The sequence below is a fragment of the Polypterus senegalus genome, chromosome 3 (assembly GCF_016835505.1).
Source record: "Polypterus senegalus isolate Bchr_013 chromosome 3, ASM1683550v1, whole genome shotgun sequence".
NCBI classification, from domain to species: Eukaryota; Metazoa; Chordata; class Cladistia; order Polypteriformes; family Polypteridae; genus Polypterus; species Polypterus senegalus.
The window spans coordinates 84441865-84457323 of record NC_053156.1 but is presented as its reverse complement, the minus strand read 5'-3'; the positions used below and the strand labels follow the sequence as shown (position 1 = coordinate 84457323).

The following is a 15459-nucleotide window of genomic DNA, read 5'->3' as shown; positions in this document are numbered from 1 at the left end:
TCAACTTCTGCACACATTTAAACTCAAGAAAAATGCAAATTTAGAGCATTTGCAAATGTAATTTTTATATATTGTAGCTTGCTTTTACCATTCCTAATACACTTCATCTATTCCTTGACAGTTCTTTTACTACTAAATTATTAACAGAATCTCTTTGGGTAATCATTTGCCTTTGTTGCTGTTTTTATTTCCATTGTGCCTTTTAGCTTTCCTAATATTTATTTGAACTATTCCTCTCATGTGAGTTATTAGTCTTACAGTATTTATCTTTTACAGCTGTTTGTTTCTGTTCAACTGTGTTTTTTAGCTCTGTATTTATATACCATGGAGTTCTCATTAATTTCCTGCTGCATTCAAAATTTTGGTAAACTTGCCCAGCACTATATGCAAAACATTTTTAAACCTGCCGACCATCTTTTCCATTGTCATAATACTTAAAAGCCTATTCCAATTTATAAGCTTGGACACATTTGCCTAAAATTGCCCCGCCTATAATTACGTGTGGTTTTAGTTTTTGAATATGCTCTGTGCCAAACCAAACTGAAATGTACCATGCATTAAATTATGGCATTTTACAAATAATAGTATAACATGAGAGCATGTCTTTAGGTTAAGAGCTGAACCAGACACTCCCAAGTTAATGTAAAGCATCTGACCATGGGACAAACGTGCAGCTCATACCCAGACATTAATCTAGTTTGTAACTGGAGAAGAGACAGTTTACAAATGAGGGGAGATCATTTAGTCCTCAAGCACTTCTGGTTTGCAAATATCAAAGCTTTGATGAAATACAGGAAATCACAGTGATAAACTTTCATTCTGACATGTTTTCTTCAAAATATACAATATTACTGTGGAATTTTAATTATTTACTGCAACTAACATGGGAGACGAAAATTACTCTGCCCAAAATGATCCTCTTTGATCATCTCCTTTTCTCTAAAAAAATATGGTCACCTTATAAGTTTCTTAAGTATGCATTTGCTTTTAAAATGCTGTTGCTTTTTGCTGTTTGAACCCTTGCTTTCAGCGCTGTGAAATGTGCATATAGCACCAAAACAAGAGAAAAAACAAAAAATGAAGAGGCAGTATTAAAAATGAAGAAAGACTCAAGCAATCTTCACTAAACTAGTGTTTGTACAGCTTACTGAAAAGTCCAAACAACTCCTCAAACCACACTCTTTGGTGTGCTATTATTCCAAAATGTGTATAAACCCAACTGAGCTGTGAGTCAACACTTGTAACTTACTGCACAATTGGTCATCTAGGGTCCCATATCTGTTATCTATTGCCACTGCCATACAACTATTCTAGAAAATGTAGTGCAAAACTTAAAATCATAAAATATTTGTAAAACTAGTCTTTTTAAGTTCAGTTTAAGTGTAAAGGAACAGAATACTTATGCACTGGCAAAAACTTTTCCACTTAGCTTCATTGCTAAAGATTGTACCGCCATATCCATGCTCAATTTAAACTTAATTGTCAACAAAGTGACCAGTAAGGTCATCCTTTGAAATCACATTGCCTGGACTGTCACTGCTAATAATACTGAGCGATAAAAGACTGGAAGCTTTAGAAGACAGCTGTGGCTGTGAGGGCAAACACTGTCACAGAGACAGCATGGAAGGAATGTAGTGCTTTGGCAGGCAAGAGAATTTACTAAGATGAAATTATTTTTACTGATTGAAATATGACATAAAATAAGTAAGACAAATTGTAAACACTTGTAATGTCTTCGTTATATAATTACACAATGCATTGTCAACCAAGGGTGATGTAATTATTTGAGTTACTGGCTCGAAGGTCCAGAGTCCCAGCTACTATCTCTGTGGAGTTGGTTAGCCTTATGCCTTGAGTTTTCCACTCAGTTTTCCACGATAGGTTTACTGGAAACTCTGGTGTGACCTGATGTGTTCCCTGGAATTGGCTGGCATCCCTTTTAGAACTGTTCCCTAAATTGCACCCAAGGCTACTAGAGCAGACATCAGCTGCCAATCACTGGCAGGCTAGAAAATGAAATGCTAAGTTTTTAACTAAATTAGACTGAGAAATACATTAAAAAGCAAACTACAGGAAAACATTTATGTATTATACACTGAAATATATCACAGCATTTTTCATTACTTAGAAAAATGTCATTATTGAATAAACAGCCTTACACACAGCAAGTAATATAACAAAGCACATTATAAAGCAATCACAAATATTACAAAAATATCCAATACAGCAGTGCATGTTTGCAGCACAGAAGACTGTAAATGAAAGGCATTCATAGCAGCAATGTAAAAACAGAGAAGACAGACCTGGACGAAAGCAATGTAAAATGAAAATTGACAAGAAGATATGAAGTTTTGAGGACACCCAGATGGGTCAGCCATTTAGAGCCGAATTTGAAGACATAAAGCAAATGACAACTTTAACCGGAGGTGACTCCCGGTACAGTCTGTCATTTTTTTAACCCGCTCAGTCCTGAACAGGTTTGCTGGAGGTGCTGGAGTCTATTCCAGCGAGCACAGGGTGCAAGGAAGGAACAATTATTGGAGATGGCACCAGTCCATCACAAGGCAAACACACACACATCCCAGCCACACACTCAGTTCAATATAGTAGCACCAATCTACTTAACCTGCATGTCTTTGGACAGTGGGAGGAAACTGGAGCACCCGGAGGAAGCCCAGGCAGACATGAGGAGAATCCTGGTCTCCTTACTGCAAGGCAGCAGCGCTACCACTGTGTCACCATGCCTCCCATCCCACAGGTATAAAGATTTTTAAAACTAAATTAGCAAGACTTATGTTTTTGAGGACAGCTGCAGTGAGTTTTATCATTACCACGCTTATTTTAACTTCACTTGTTTGTTGTCTGGTACAAATCTTGTAATCGATATTTAACCCACTTCCCATTGTCCAAATGACTTACTCACTTCCGATGACAATACATGAATCAATAATCAGTTTCACTAACTGATCAATTAATCCATGTTAATTAAGAAATGAAATTTTCATGTGAAGAATTGTTAAAGATTTTACCAATAGATGGCAACAGTAATGGATAGAAATATTAAAGGAAATGTTAAAATATTGATTACAAAATTATACTAAAACAAACCCAAGACTAAAAAGTTGAAAGTAATATATATATAAAAAATACTTTTAAAAACCACGCTTAAATTAAGTTAAAAAATGTACTAAAAAGTAAAAAATAATTCTCTCATACATCACTTGTAAAATAAAAGCGTGGGCACTTTTCACCAATCAACATTCAAAAAACACTTCTTAAAATCTTAGCAAAAGCGCCCACCTTTTATTTTACAGTGATGTATGATTAGTACTTTTTACTTTTTAGTACTCTTTTTAACTTAATATAAGCGTGTTTTTTTATATATATTACCTATAATACTATTTTATTACCAATAAATGTATGGAAAGCTAAATGCAAGTGTGCTGTTGTTAAGTGTTATTTTCTTATTTGTTCCTCATCTAAGATCATTGCCAAAGAACATGGCCACAAATAAAACAACATTAAAAGCAACAGCAACCATTTGTGCTGCAAATGTTTAATGACATTTAAGGGGTAAAGACAAGTGCGGTCATTCAAAGTTCTCTTTTAACAGTTGAAATCAGTCTGAGGCAAATCCTCCCTAAGGCTGTAACTCATAACATGCTCATCCAGAATCACTTCCATAAATATCTTTAGTCCATTTTGACAACTATGTGGTTTATGAAACGTAACAGATTGAAAAACAGTGAAAGGAGTCAGATACTCCTATTCAGAAAATGTTTGATATTAAAGTGATTATTTAGTACAGCCTTTTTATTGTCCTGTATATTAATTGCGCTCTTCATGCAGCAAGAAACGTGAGTCCAGATAAATTCAACATTTTTGTGAAGCTTTGAGAGTTTAAATAGCACAAGTTAACTAATGAAGGAAATAAAACATTTGAAATGCATGAAAATGCAGACAGATACATCAACTGAAACATTATAACCTATTCAATCTATCACAGTAAAATCCAGAGGTCTGATATAATATAAGAAGGTTCTTTTAAATTAAATATATCAAAATATACAGAAAAGTCTAAGAAACATAGGTATTGTAACAGCTCCTGCCACTAGGACTATCTGGATAGTCTCTACTGTGTATTTCAACAATACTTACTGATACAGTTTTAAAAAATCTATATTGCTTACACTACACATGACTTCAAATTTGATGGGAACAAAGCTTTTCACTAAATGGACCTTTGACTAAATCATTTGTTCCAGACCTGGTAATGGGACAGACAGAAAATTGTTCATCTTTTAGCAGGGAAAGGGTCTTCAGTATGGTTTGGTTTAGGTATTTGTTTTGTGACTTTTGATTACCTGCTGGAAGTGACTTTTGTTGGCTGTTCGTTTGATATCACATGTCCCTTGCAGCAGCTCAAGCAGGATTCCAATAGGAAGTAAGTGCTGCTCGCTCATTAAAGGATTTTGGAAGGAAAAATGCACCCAAAATGTTGCTAATCAGACATTATGCTAATTTATGCTTGTATATCCACTTTACATTATGTGTTGACAAAAACAAGATGGTCTACCAAAAGTTTATAATTCCCAGGATGGTCGTGAACAACCTTAAGTGTGCTTTTTACTGATATCTTGGGTTTAGATTTTAATTGTGTAATGTGTGCTTTTTACTAACATCTTGTGTTTAGATCATAAACGTGTAATGTGTGCAAGATGATTTCAGTGAAGCTATTCCTTTGTAGTTCAACATCCATTTGAACAAAGTAATAAGTCCTGGATACAAATTATAAATTACATAATGCAATTACAAACTTCTGATGTGATAATTACCTGCCTTCAAAGTAATCTGCTGTAGAGTCTAAGCACACCCATCATTATGTTTTTGATGACCATGCTGGGAAGTAGCAGAAAAAAGCCTATCTAACTGACAAAATCAAAAATAAAACTCTGTAGGCACCTAACTTTGAAACAGTCATCTAACATTCTGTTAGTAGTGTGTTATTGCCTTGCATAATCAGCTTTGAATTTCTGTGACCCCAAAAGGATTCAGAGTTCTCAAAATTCAGAATTTTGAAACTACATACAGAATGAAAATTTAACATTACAAATATTATTATACCTGTATCTATATATGAGAATATTACTATATAACTGATATGATTTCCTTCTAAAATATTATCATTATATGCATACATACCTGGCTTTCTTGCTCTCTTTATTTTACGAATATAATACCTTCTCCATTCAGCCTGTATAACAGTTACTGCTTCTATTTCTTCTTCAGTTGCTTCTCTGTTAATCCACTGTTCTGGGGTTTCAGTTTTAACACCTAGGAAAAACCGAAACATAGTTGTCATAGTGTAGGATTTAACTTGAACACCAAACTCTTGATAACCATTCCAAAATCCATGCTTAGCCAATTCAAAATTATATAAGATAGAAAATGTATTAACAAAAGCAGTTAATAACAGGATCAAGGATAAGGAACAATACACCAACATATTAAAAACAAATTGCAAGATGTCAGACCTTCTTATAAAACAAAAGTACCTCCATGTCACCAGCTACCTCCAAAAACCAAAATTGCCAGTGAACTTACTGGAACAGACTTTTAAGCGCAGAGCCATGAACACTTCTGAGAAATCCACCAGGAATACTTCCAGGCTTACATGACCACCATTAAATTTACTATCTATGCCAGTGTGGAATTCCCCTTCATGGTACCAACTGTCCCTGTAAACCTCCCAAACCTTAAGAGTTATACTGAATCTTGTTCCCCTCAATAACTGGGGAACATTAATATTAATAAAACTATTATCATTAATTTTGGAATTGTTACCAGTCTAACATTTTATATAGTGTCACACATGCATTTCTGAGGTTCACTTTCTTGGCTCATCATAAGTAAGCACTACTAGTCCAGGACTCTTCCTTCAGCCCCGAGAAACCACCCAATGAGGGCAAATGACTCCTCCCCTTTAAGTCTGTCAACTGTAGAGCCAAGATGCTCCCTGCAGGGGTTGTGTCATTCTGAAGAGGACAGAGCACAGAACGGAGCTCTTACCTGAATACTGACTGCTTTACAGAGCATTGAAACACTCTGAGCTTATTTTGCTTTGCTTTTTTGTGTTCTGCTGCCATTCTACATGCCATTGAGTGCCTGTTTATTATATCTATACACAGTATCACTATCGCTCACTCTGTCGTGCTCAGAAAGCATTTGATAAGGTGCCACATGAGAGGCTGAGCATTAAACTAAAAGAAGTGTGAGTTCAGGGTGATGTTTTTTGATGGGTGCAGAATTGGCTCAGACACAGGATGTAGAGGGTGATGGTGCAAGGAATGTCATCAGAATTGGCCGATGTTAAGAGTGGTGTTCCACACGGGTCAGTGCTAGGGCCGCTGCTATATTTAATATATATATATAAATGATTTAGATAGGAATATAAGTAACGAGCTGGTTAAGTTTGCAGATGATACCAAGATTGGTGGATTAGCAGGTAATTTGGAATCCGTTATATTATTACAGAAGGACTTGGATAGCATACAGGCTTGGACAAATTTGTGGCAGATGAAATTTAATGTCAGTAAATGTCAAGTATTACACATAGGAAGTAAAAATGTTAGGTTTGAATACACAATGGGCGGTCGGAAAATCGAGAGTACACCTTATGAGAAGGATTTAGGACTCTAAGCTATCGACTTCCAGAACATGTTCAGAAGCCATTAAGAAGGCAAACAGAATGTTAGGTTATAAAGCATGATGTGTGGAGTACAAGTCCAAGGAGGTTATGCTCAAGCTTTATAATGCACTAGTGAGGCCTCATCTGGAGTTCAGTGTGCAGTTTTGCCTCCAGGCTACCAAAAGGACATAGCAGCACTAGAAAATGCCCAGAGAAGAGCACCTAGGTTGACTCCAGGGCTACAGGATTTGAATTATGAGGAAAGATTAAAAGAGCTGAGCCTATACAGTTTAAGCAAAAGAAGACTAAGTGGTGACATGGCTGAAGTGTTTAAAATTATGAAGGGAATTAGTACAGTGGATCAAGACTGTTATTTTAAAATGAGTTCATCAAGAACATGTGGACAAAGTTGGAAACTTGTTGAGGGTAAATTTTGCACAAACATTAGGAATAAACTACCAAGTAGTGTGGTAGACAGTAAGTCTTTAGGGACTTTCAAAACTCGACTTGATGTTTTTTTTAGAAGAAATAAATGGATAGGACTGGAGAGCTTTGTTGGGCTGAATGGCTTGCTATGGTCTAGATTGTTCTAATGATATACAATATGTATGCATGAAAAGAACACATGGAGGTCTAGGAAAGAACCCTGGATGCCTCAAAACTTGTATTGCTTTTTTGCAGGGAAATACTTGGAGTCCATAGGAAAAGGTAATGCACAGAAACATCAAATGAAATGGAACTTGGTAAACCCCTCTTGGGACCTACGCAGCCCTGGACACTGATATCTTGGAAGGCCACAATGGATCTCGGGCAATTCAACTTTGCTGTAAAACAGCTCAGAAGAGCTGTGTATAATTGGTGATTTAATGAAGAGGACCCTAAACCTAAATATTATAAATGGTCGAAAGAACAAGAGTGTACTGACATCACAGGGAGGCAACAGTTCAAAGTAAGACAAAATCAGATGATGGATCGTGGTTGTAATAGCAAATTATTATAACAAGGAATTAAATAAAAAAAGGCAAGACAAAATTTTAGAATGAGAAACAAAGTCAGAGAGAGTCAATAACCAGAATAATTCATGTAGCCTAAGCCAAAATACAATATATGAAGTCAAGAAATTTAAAAAAATTGTAATCAGGAGATATGTTAACAATAATAATCTGAAGTTTTTAAAATTTATTTTAATTTATCTACAAACTCAGACAATTAGGAAGTATACAATGCTGAGATTTACACTGTCATGGTAATGACATCATGTGTCACTCACTCATGATCATCTTGTCTACCAACAAATTGATTGCCCTGCATCAAAAAGATCAAACAATGGTGGCACCCATAATAAAATGTAATGGCGCCATGGAAAGATGAAATTCAAAATGATGTCTTCAATTTTATTTAAAAAAAGTGATCCGACCATTTAATTGACCTCTAAATCCCCTAGAACAATATCTCCATTTTTAGAGGCCAAAAAATGAGTTGAAAAGTAAAAAACAAAGTCCAGATCATGATAAAGAGCTACAAGAGGCAAATTTGTACAGAATGCGTGAATTATTCTGGCAGATACAGCAACAGCCTCACTAATGAATTAGGGGATTGATTTTGGTCAGATTATATTATTTATCCTGCTTTTCAACATGTGATATTTGATCACTATTTTAATTATTTTGTGTACTTTCTATACTTTTCTTTAGAAAATATATTTTATCTTGCTAGCATTTATTTTTTAACCTTCATTTAATTTGTTGTCAATATCAGACAGTATAGCCCTTATATTCCTTAGTTTATTGGCCACATCTCTTGCAGTATCCACTATTGGATGTTGTGACTCCAGAATAGCCTCCATCAGCATAAAGCCAGATGGTTGCCTGGCAGTTTCCGAGCACCATCACCACCTGGAGTCACGTTCTTGACAAGGGAGTCAGCTTTTGTAATATTGTCTGAAAGAGAATAAACAGATGGTGGGCTATGACTCACCTTTTCATGTCGACTTTGAAATATGACCACTTCTTTCTTATTTTGGGTACTGTGAGACTTTCTGAAGTTGAACTTTCAAGTGTCTCTGCCATACTGTTTTACTCCATCCATTTCCTTTTTTGCCTATACCACTGCTTAAATCAACAAATAGTATGTTTTTCTTTGCCTCCACTTCACATTAGCTTAAGTTCTTTTTTCCACATGCTTTTGCCATTGTCCTTTAACAAAACACTGAATGGAAGGAGCTATTTATATCGATTTGCATATTCAAATATGCAAAATTTTGGGAGGAGTCGAGGTGGGGCTGTAGGTGCATCCAGGGCAGGGCTGTTAGGGTGCATGGAACTTAGCGTATGCACAGTTGTATGCATCTAAATTTTTTTGGTGTGTATGCACATTTCCAGTTATGTCCATATGCCATGGTTTAGTGTGAATTCTACATACAGAGTTATACATTAGGCCTCTAATCTCTTTGGATGTGGATCTTCTTGATACTCCAATGCCTCATTGTGTACCACTCACTAAATACACAGTTTTGTATGTGCCTCCTTGTGTCTGAAACTTTTCCCCAGGTATATGCTTTGTATTTTAATATGTCTGATCTGATATTTTATTTTTATCTCTACCCAACACGTATGCAACTCTATAAAAGTTAGTGCTGCAGTGCTGTTTATCATCTTCCATTTTAAGCATGAGGGACATATTTCTGAATTTCCCCATGGCATTGATAAAGTTTACCTAATCTAAATATTAACAGTTATTTGTTTTCATTTTATGGACTCTACAGTTGTTTATATTAACTAAATGAAAAGCAAAATTATTTGGCGAAATACATTCATCCCTTGGTAGTGCTACTGGTAAAAGTCCACACATGTTTAATACCCATACATCCATTCATCTTGGAACTCATTTATAATTCGGGGTCACTGTGTTTACCCTGACAACAGCAGAACAAACAATGATACAGTCTTGGATGGAGCAGCAGTCCATTGCAGGGCCCACATCCAGTCTTATTTAAACTTGGGCCAATTTATAGTTTGCTACATATGTTTCTCAAATATGGAAGGAAAACTACACTGCTGGCAGAAACAGTGACATTGTAACATTTAACATTTTCAAAATGATTATTTATAACTACATGTTGCATGATTAAGCTACCTATCGGACTTAATGGGAAACTGAACATGCAGGGTCGTGCTAATGATTTAGTGGCTACTTGTGCTATAAATCCTTGCTCAATGTGTTTGTGACTTTTAGGTACATCAGGTGTGTATGTCTTGCCTACTCGTTGAACTGTTACAAGCCTCTTAACAAACGCAGGTGGTAATGTTACCTTAATGTTTGTAGAACATTACAAAATAAAATAGACAAATAAATAAGAATTTTAGGAATAGCACACACATCTTTTAGTTTCTCCCACTTTTAGCAAGAAAAAAAGTAGTTTTTTTCAAGATCTGGGAATTATACTTTTTTTTTTCCAGATCAGTCTAACATTTTCTGCATAGGAAGTGATTTAACCAAACTAAATACTGGTTACTTAACTGTAATGGCTTTTGGAGCCATTCATTTCTATTTATGAGGATGCAGAGTTTTGAAGGATTTTCTAGTATCCAACTATCTACAGAAATGATAGCCTGCCTGAGGGTCTGCTCATTCCTTCTTGATTTATCTGAATACCTGCTCAGTGTTCCTACAATTGTTCATCCTTCTTGGTTTGGTCAGTGTAAATCAGAAGGACTTTGCATGATTTATCTCTACTAATGCACAAACCATTTTTCTTTCAGTTTGCCCTACTGGATAATTGATTTTGTGAAAACAGAGGTGTACTTAAGCAACCAAAGCTGTTCATTGAACAGTAGAATGCAGGCACACTGTTCTGCACTGCAGGTCAAAGCCACACTGCAGATGCTATTACACTTTGCTTTAAAAGTGCCAGATTTCATAAGTGAAATAAGTGACAATTTGTCTGGGGTACCCAAAAATTATTATCTTGGATGTACAAATAAGATGTGATGTTGCTGACTTGGTGAAGGCTTCCAAAAACAAGCCTCTCAAGGAGGGGCTCCGAATGAAAACAGTGTATGCTTAAAGTACTTACTTGTAAGGCTGGGGGATTCCTTGGCAATAGTGCAGTTGGAAGCATCACGAGTAAATACTTTGATGGCAAACACGTCATCTAAGGTTAAATTATTCCTAAGAACTTTGATGAATGTATACTGCAGAGCATTATTGAAAGCCTAAAGTGAAAGAAAGGGAGAGGAAAAGCTCAATCAACAACAAGGTATTTTTGTATAGCCCAAAATCACACAAAGAATGCCTTAATGGGCACTAACAGGCCCTATTTAATTGACAGCCCTCCAGCTTTGACTCCTTAAGTTAACACAAAAAAAAAACCTTGTAAGCAAAAAAGGATGAAATCTTGGGGAGGGCAATTCAAAGAGAGCCTCCCTTCCAAGGACATTGGGTGTGCAATGGATTCAAAAAGTTCAAAGTCAAAGTGAACTTTATTGTCATCTCAACCATTTACAAGTATACAGATAGACGAAATTGTGGAGCTCAGGGTCCACAGTGTAACAACAAGAAGTACAAATAATAAATTAAAAATAGAATTAAAATTTGAATTTAAATTTTAAATTAAAACACAAACAAGACAAGACAAAAAAGTAGCTGCAATATTGACATGTAGTTAGCAATATGATCATTGATGCAATGTATGGTATTTGCAATCTAGATACATAAATATAGTCAACAGATATGTAATATAATAAATAACAGATATAGATAATACAGAAATTATCAGTGGAGGATAATAGTTATTGTTTACACATGTCTTAAACGACAATGTATAAATATACTGTATATATATATATATATATATACTTATAACACAATATAATATATATATATATATATATATATATATATATATATATATATATATATATATAACACACAAAACAGTGTGTAAATAGTCCTCTTCTTAGAGCTAGAATGCCAATCTATCATTGCCAGCTCAGAAATAGAATAAAATAATACAATTTAATTTGTTCTTGTACAGTGCTCCTCACCTAGTGCAGGCCCAGAGCACTACAACAACTCTCAAGGCAAAATGCAAGAATTGATTATACCAATCACTAAATAAAGAGCTAGCATATTTAAAGATACAAATTTGTTAAAATATAAAGAAAAGAAGTAGAAACTGAATAATTTAATTGAAAACCAACAATATCTGTCCATTTATTACCGTATATACTCATGTTTAAGTTCTCCCGCAGCTTGATTTTATCATATAATATCCGGTATTTTATAATATCGGTCGTGTAAGTCGAATGCGGAAAACTCAGGGTATTGGACCAAGAGATTATGATATGCTAACGCCCACCTGAGAGAGTAATCACGGAGCACACTGCCTCTTTTTCTATGTATTGTGCCTACGTGACCCAAACTACTCCAAGGCAACGTTTGCACTATTCTGTGTTTTTCGTTTCTCACACTCTCATACACATTTATCGTAAGAGCATCCCTTATCTACAATGGAGTGTTCGATCAGAAGAAAATATGAAGCTGGTTAAAAGTCGTTGCAGTGGTGAACAAAATTGGTAACTGCGCTATTGCAACAAAATTCAATGTGTTTGAGAAACTGCTGCGAGATTGGAGGAATCAAGAAGATGTAAAGAAAAAAAATTAAGTGTTGCATGTTTGAATGGGCTTATAAGCCGGGGTCTGATTTTATGATCGATTTTTCGGGTTTCAGGACCCGACTTATAGATGAGTATATACGGTAATTAATTGTACAACTACGGCAAATTAACAATAGAGGAGATGAAATTATAGGAAAGAGAGTCAAAGACAATTTCAGACACATTCAGAAGTAAGCAGACCTTGGCCAACTAGCTGTCTACACCCTCTAGGATATTCTACAGCAGAGTCAGGGCTGGGTTGTCCAACCTGATGAAAGTACCCTTCTACCCAATGATTCCACTGCAGTACACAGACTATAGTGTATCATCATCTTATGAAAAATCTTATATCATATAATCAGTTATTCCACAGCAAGGGCCAAACGTTATGCCATTTCTGACATAGGATGTAGCTCAAAGTGTTTCACAAGATGCTGAAGAAAAACAATTAGAAATAAGAATAAATGGCATGTGAAAATAATACATAATGATGGACCAATATGCACTTTCATAATTAGGAATACAGGTAAAACAGAAAAAGTAGCATCCTTATACATAGGTTTGCTTTTAGGTCTCTAAGGATAAGTCTGATACAGTACTATGTTCAGAAGGCAGGGAAGGACAGAAAAAAATGAAAAGCCCCAGCTGGTGAGATACTGGAGCAAAAAACAAAATATGAAGGTAATCCAAGGCCAAAAGACTGTCCAGCCCCCACTGGGCATTCTTCTCAATGCAAATGTACTGAAGTAGTTTCTTATTGTTTTTTTAAACTTCGTCGCAGGAGAATTGGTGCAGTGGGGCTCATGGACAGTTGGAGTATCTGATTATGGTTCTAATATCACAGACAGCTACACAGTTCTTTGATTAGGTGGGGATGGCACAATATAGATGCAACAGTGAATTTGTTTTAAGATATATAAATATGCATAAAAAGTTGCCCAAAAAGAAAGAATAAAAAAAACCCATCAGCTGGTGCTATTGCATTTATCAGCCTAGTAACCCCAGTTACATGTTGGATGTTTTGTTTACATCCCATCTTATTCACATCTTTCATTTCTAATAGCCTTTTTATGATCTCTCTATTCTATTTGACCTTAAATAGGGTTTTCAACCTTCAAATTCGCTGAAAACTATTCTCGGTCTTTGGTATCCTATAAGATAGCTATATTTTTCTTTTATTGCATTGTTTTAAAACATTTTCTTTCACACTTTATTAAAGTATGAATTAAACTAGGCATACCAGTGCAATATACAGGTACACTGTAGTGGTGGATCCTTTCAGAACTTGAACTAATGTTATGAGCACAAGACAAGGACCTAACTATATGAGAGAAAAACACACACTGGCAATGGCAATACATATGTGAAAAGATGGGCAACCACAAGGAACAATAAGCCTTTGTTTGCTGGGTGCTCCTAATATATTAAATACAGTGGCATTACTAGGACATTACCATGTAGTGAGGATTTGGATAGTCAGGGATTGCAATTAAATGGCAAAACTTTAAAACTGATTTTCCACTGGTTGGGCAGATGACCCTTTTGGGTGGACACTATACACTCTACACTCCACCTGTGGTCAAACGGCATCATTCACTCAAGACCACTGGTTGGCACGACGCCAAACAGTTTTAAATGGTACATGATAGGGAGGAAATGCCAGAGATGGGTGATGAAACTACAAAAATACAAACCTTTCTACTTCAGTGCAAATAAATGTAAATTATCTTATATGTAAACGTCTACGCGTGGAAGTGTCTGTGTCTGTCTGTCCAGCCCAGACATAAGCTAGTGACATAATAAAGGCTAATTTCTGTCATGTTAAATATTGCTATTAAATTACATATTAATAACTTCAGAACTACAATTATGCATGCAAACTGTGAAGTTTGAAGTACAGGGGTGAAAAGATCAATATCATGTGAATTAAACACTATCAACCTGAGAAGTATTCTATTGATCAAAGTATCTCTACAGCTATGAAGGACAAAGAATTGTGGGAAATCAAGGTATAAAGCTTTGCGCATTTTTGCAGAAAATACCTCCCATACCAGAATAATGAATGCTACCATACAGTCAGTCAGTCAGGCATTGTCCAACCCGCTATATCCTAACACAGGGTCACGGGTGTCTGCTGGCATCAATCCCAGCAAACACTGGGGGCAAGGCAGGAACAAATCCCGGGGAGAGTGCCAGCCCAACGCAAGGTACACACACACACATCGCCAATGCACCAAACCTGCATGTCTTTGGACTGTGGGAAGAAACCAGAGCACCTGGAGGAAACCCACGCAGACACGGGAAGAACATGCAAACTCCACACGGGGAGGACCCGGGAAGGGAACCCAGGTCTCCTTACTGCAAGGCAGAGGTGCTACCATTGCACCACCATGCCACCCATGCTACCCTCAAGTATACAGAAAAATTATATACTTTACTTTTTAATTTAGTTTTTTTTGTGTACATCCTATATGAGGCATGCTTTGTAATGAATCTTTGGATGTTTTGAAAAGCAGAATCTAAGAAACTGCGTCTTTTCATTATGAGTTATGAGGTGAGGAATTTTTCTGGAAGCGTTTGAGTATGAAGTCAAGGGTGGGACACTTGCAGAACTCATATGTGTATACACCCACACTCACACATGCATGGCTAATTTAGCATTGATATTAATCTAATACACATCTTTGGAAGGTGGGACAAAAACAGGGATATAGCCCAGAAACCAGGCCTGGTCTGTATCTGTATCTGTAATGTGTGTCACCTGCATGTTTTTTCTGTCTGAATACATACAAGTTCTCTAGATTCTTCTCATATACCAAAGATATTCAGTTTAGGTTAATGGGTGACTCCAAATTCACTCCGTATAACTAAGTTATGAAGAAAACCTGCATTTAACTGCTGCTGTCCAGAGCTACAGTAGATCCTGCTCTATACTTGATTATGTGGGGGTAAGAATATGATAGATAGAGAGATAGATAGATAGATAGATAGATAGATAGATAGATAGATAGAAATCCAAATTGTTGGTTTGGACAAGAAACAATATTGAAGCATTTGCTTATTTGGACACCAGTGAATCCATAATTAGTGCGCCTGAGATATTAGTGCACTAAT

General features: G+C 36.0%; 1 protein-coding gene across 3 annotated transcripts in view; it reads right to left on the bottom strand.

Moving 5' to 3' along the window:
* Nucleotides 1–15459, bottom strand: part of adgb (androglobin) — a 204956-nt gene that overhangs the window by 78653 nt on the left and 110844 nt on the right. For all 3 annotated transcript variants that reach the window (XM_039747534.1, XM_039747535.1, XM_039747536.1), the window contains 2 exons: nucleotides 10764–10902; nucleotides 5203–5334 (listed from right to left, as the gene is read on the bottom strand). In XM_039747534.1, coding sequence (XP_039603468.1) covers nucleotides 5203–5334; nucleotides 10764–10902 — 271 coding nt within the window. The remainder of the gene's footprint in view (nucleotides 1–5202; nucleotides 5335–10763; nucleotides 10903–15459) is intronic.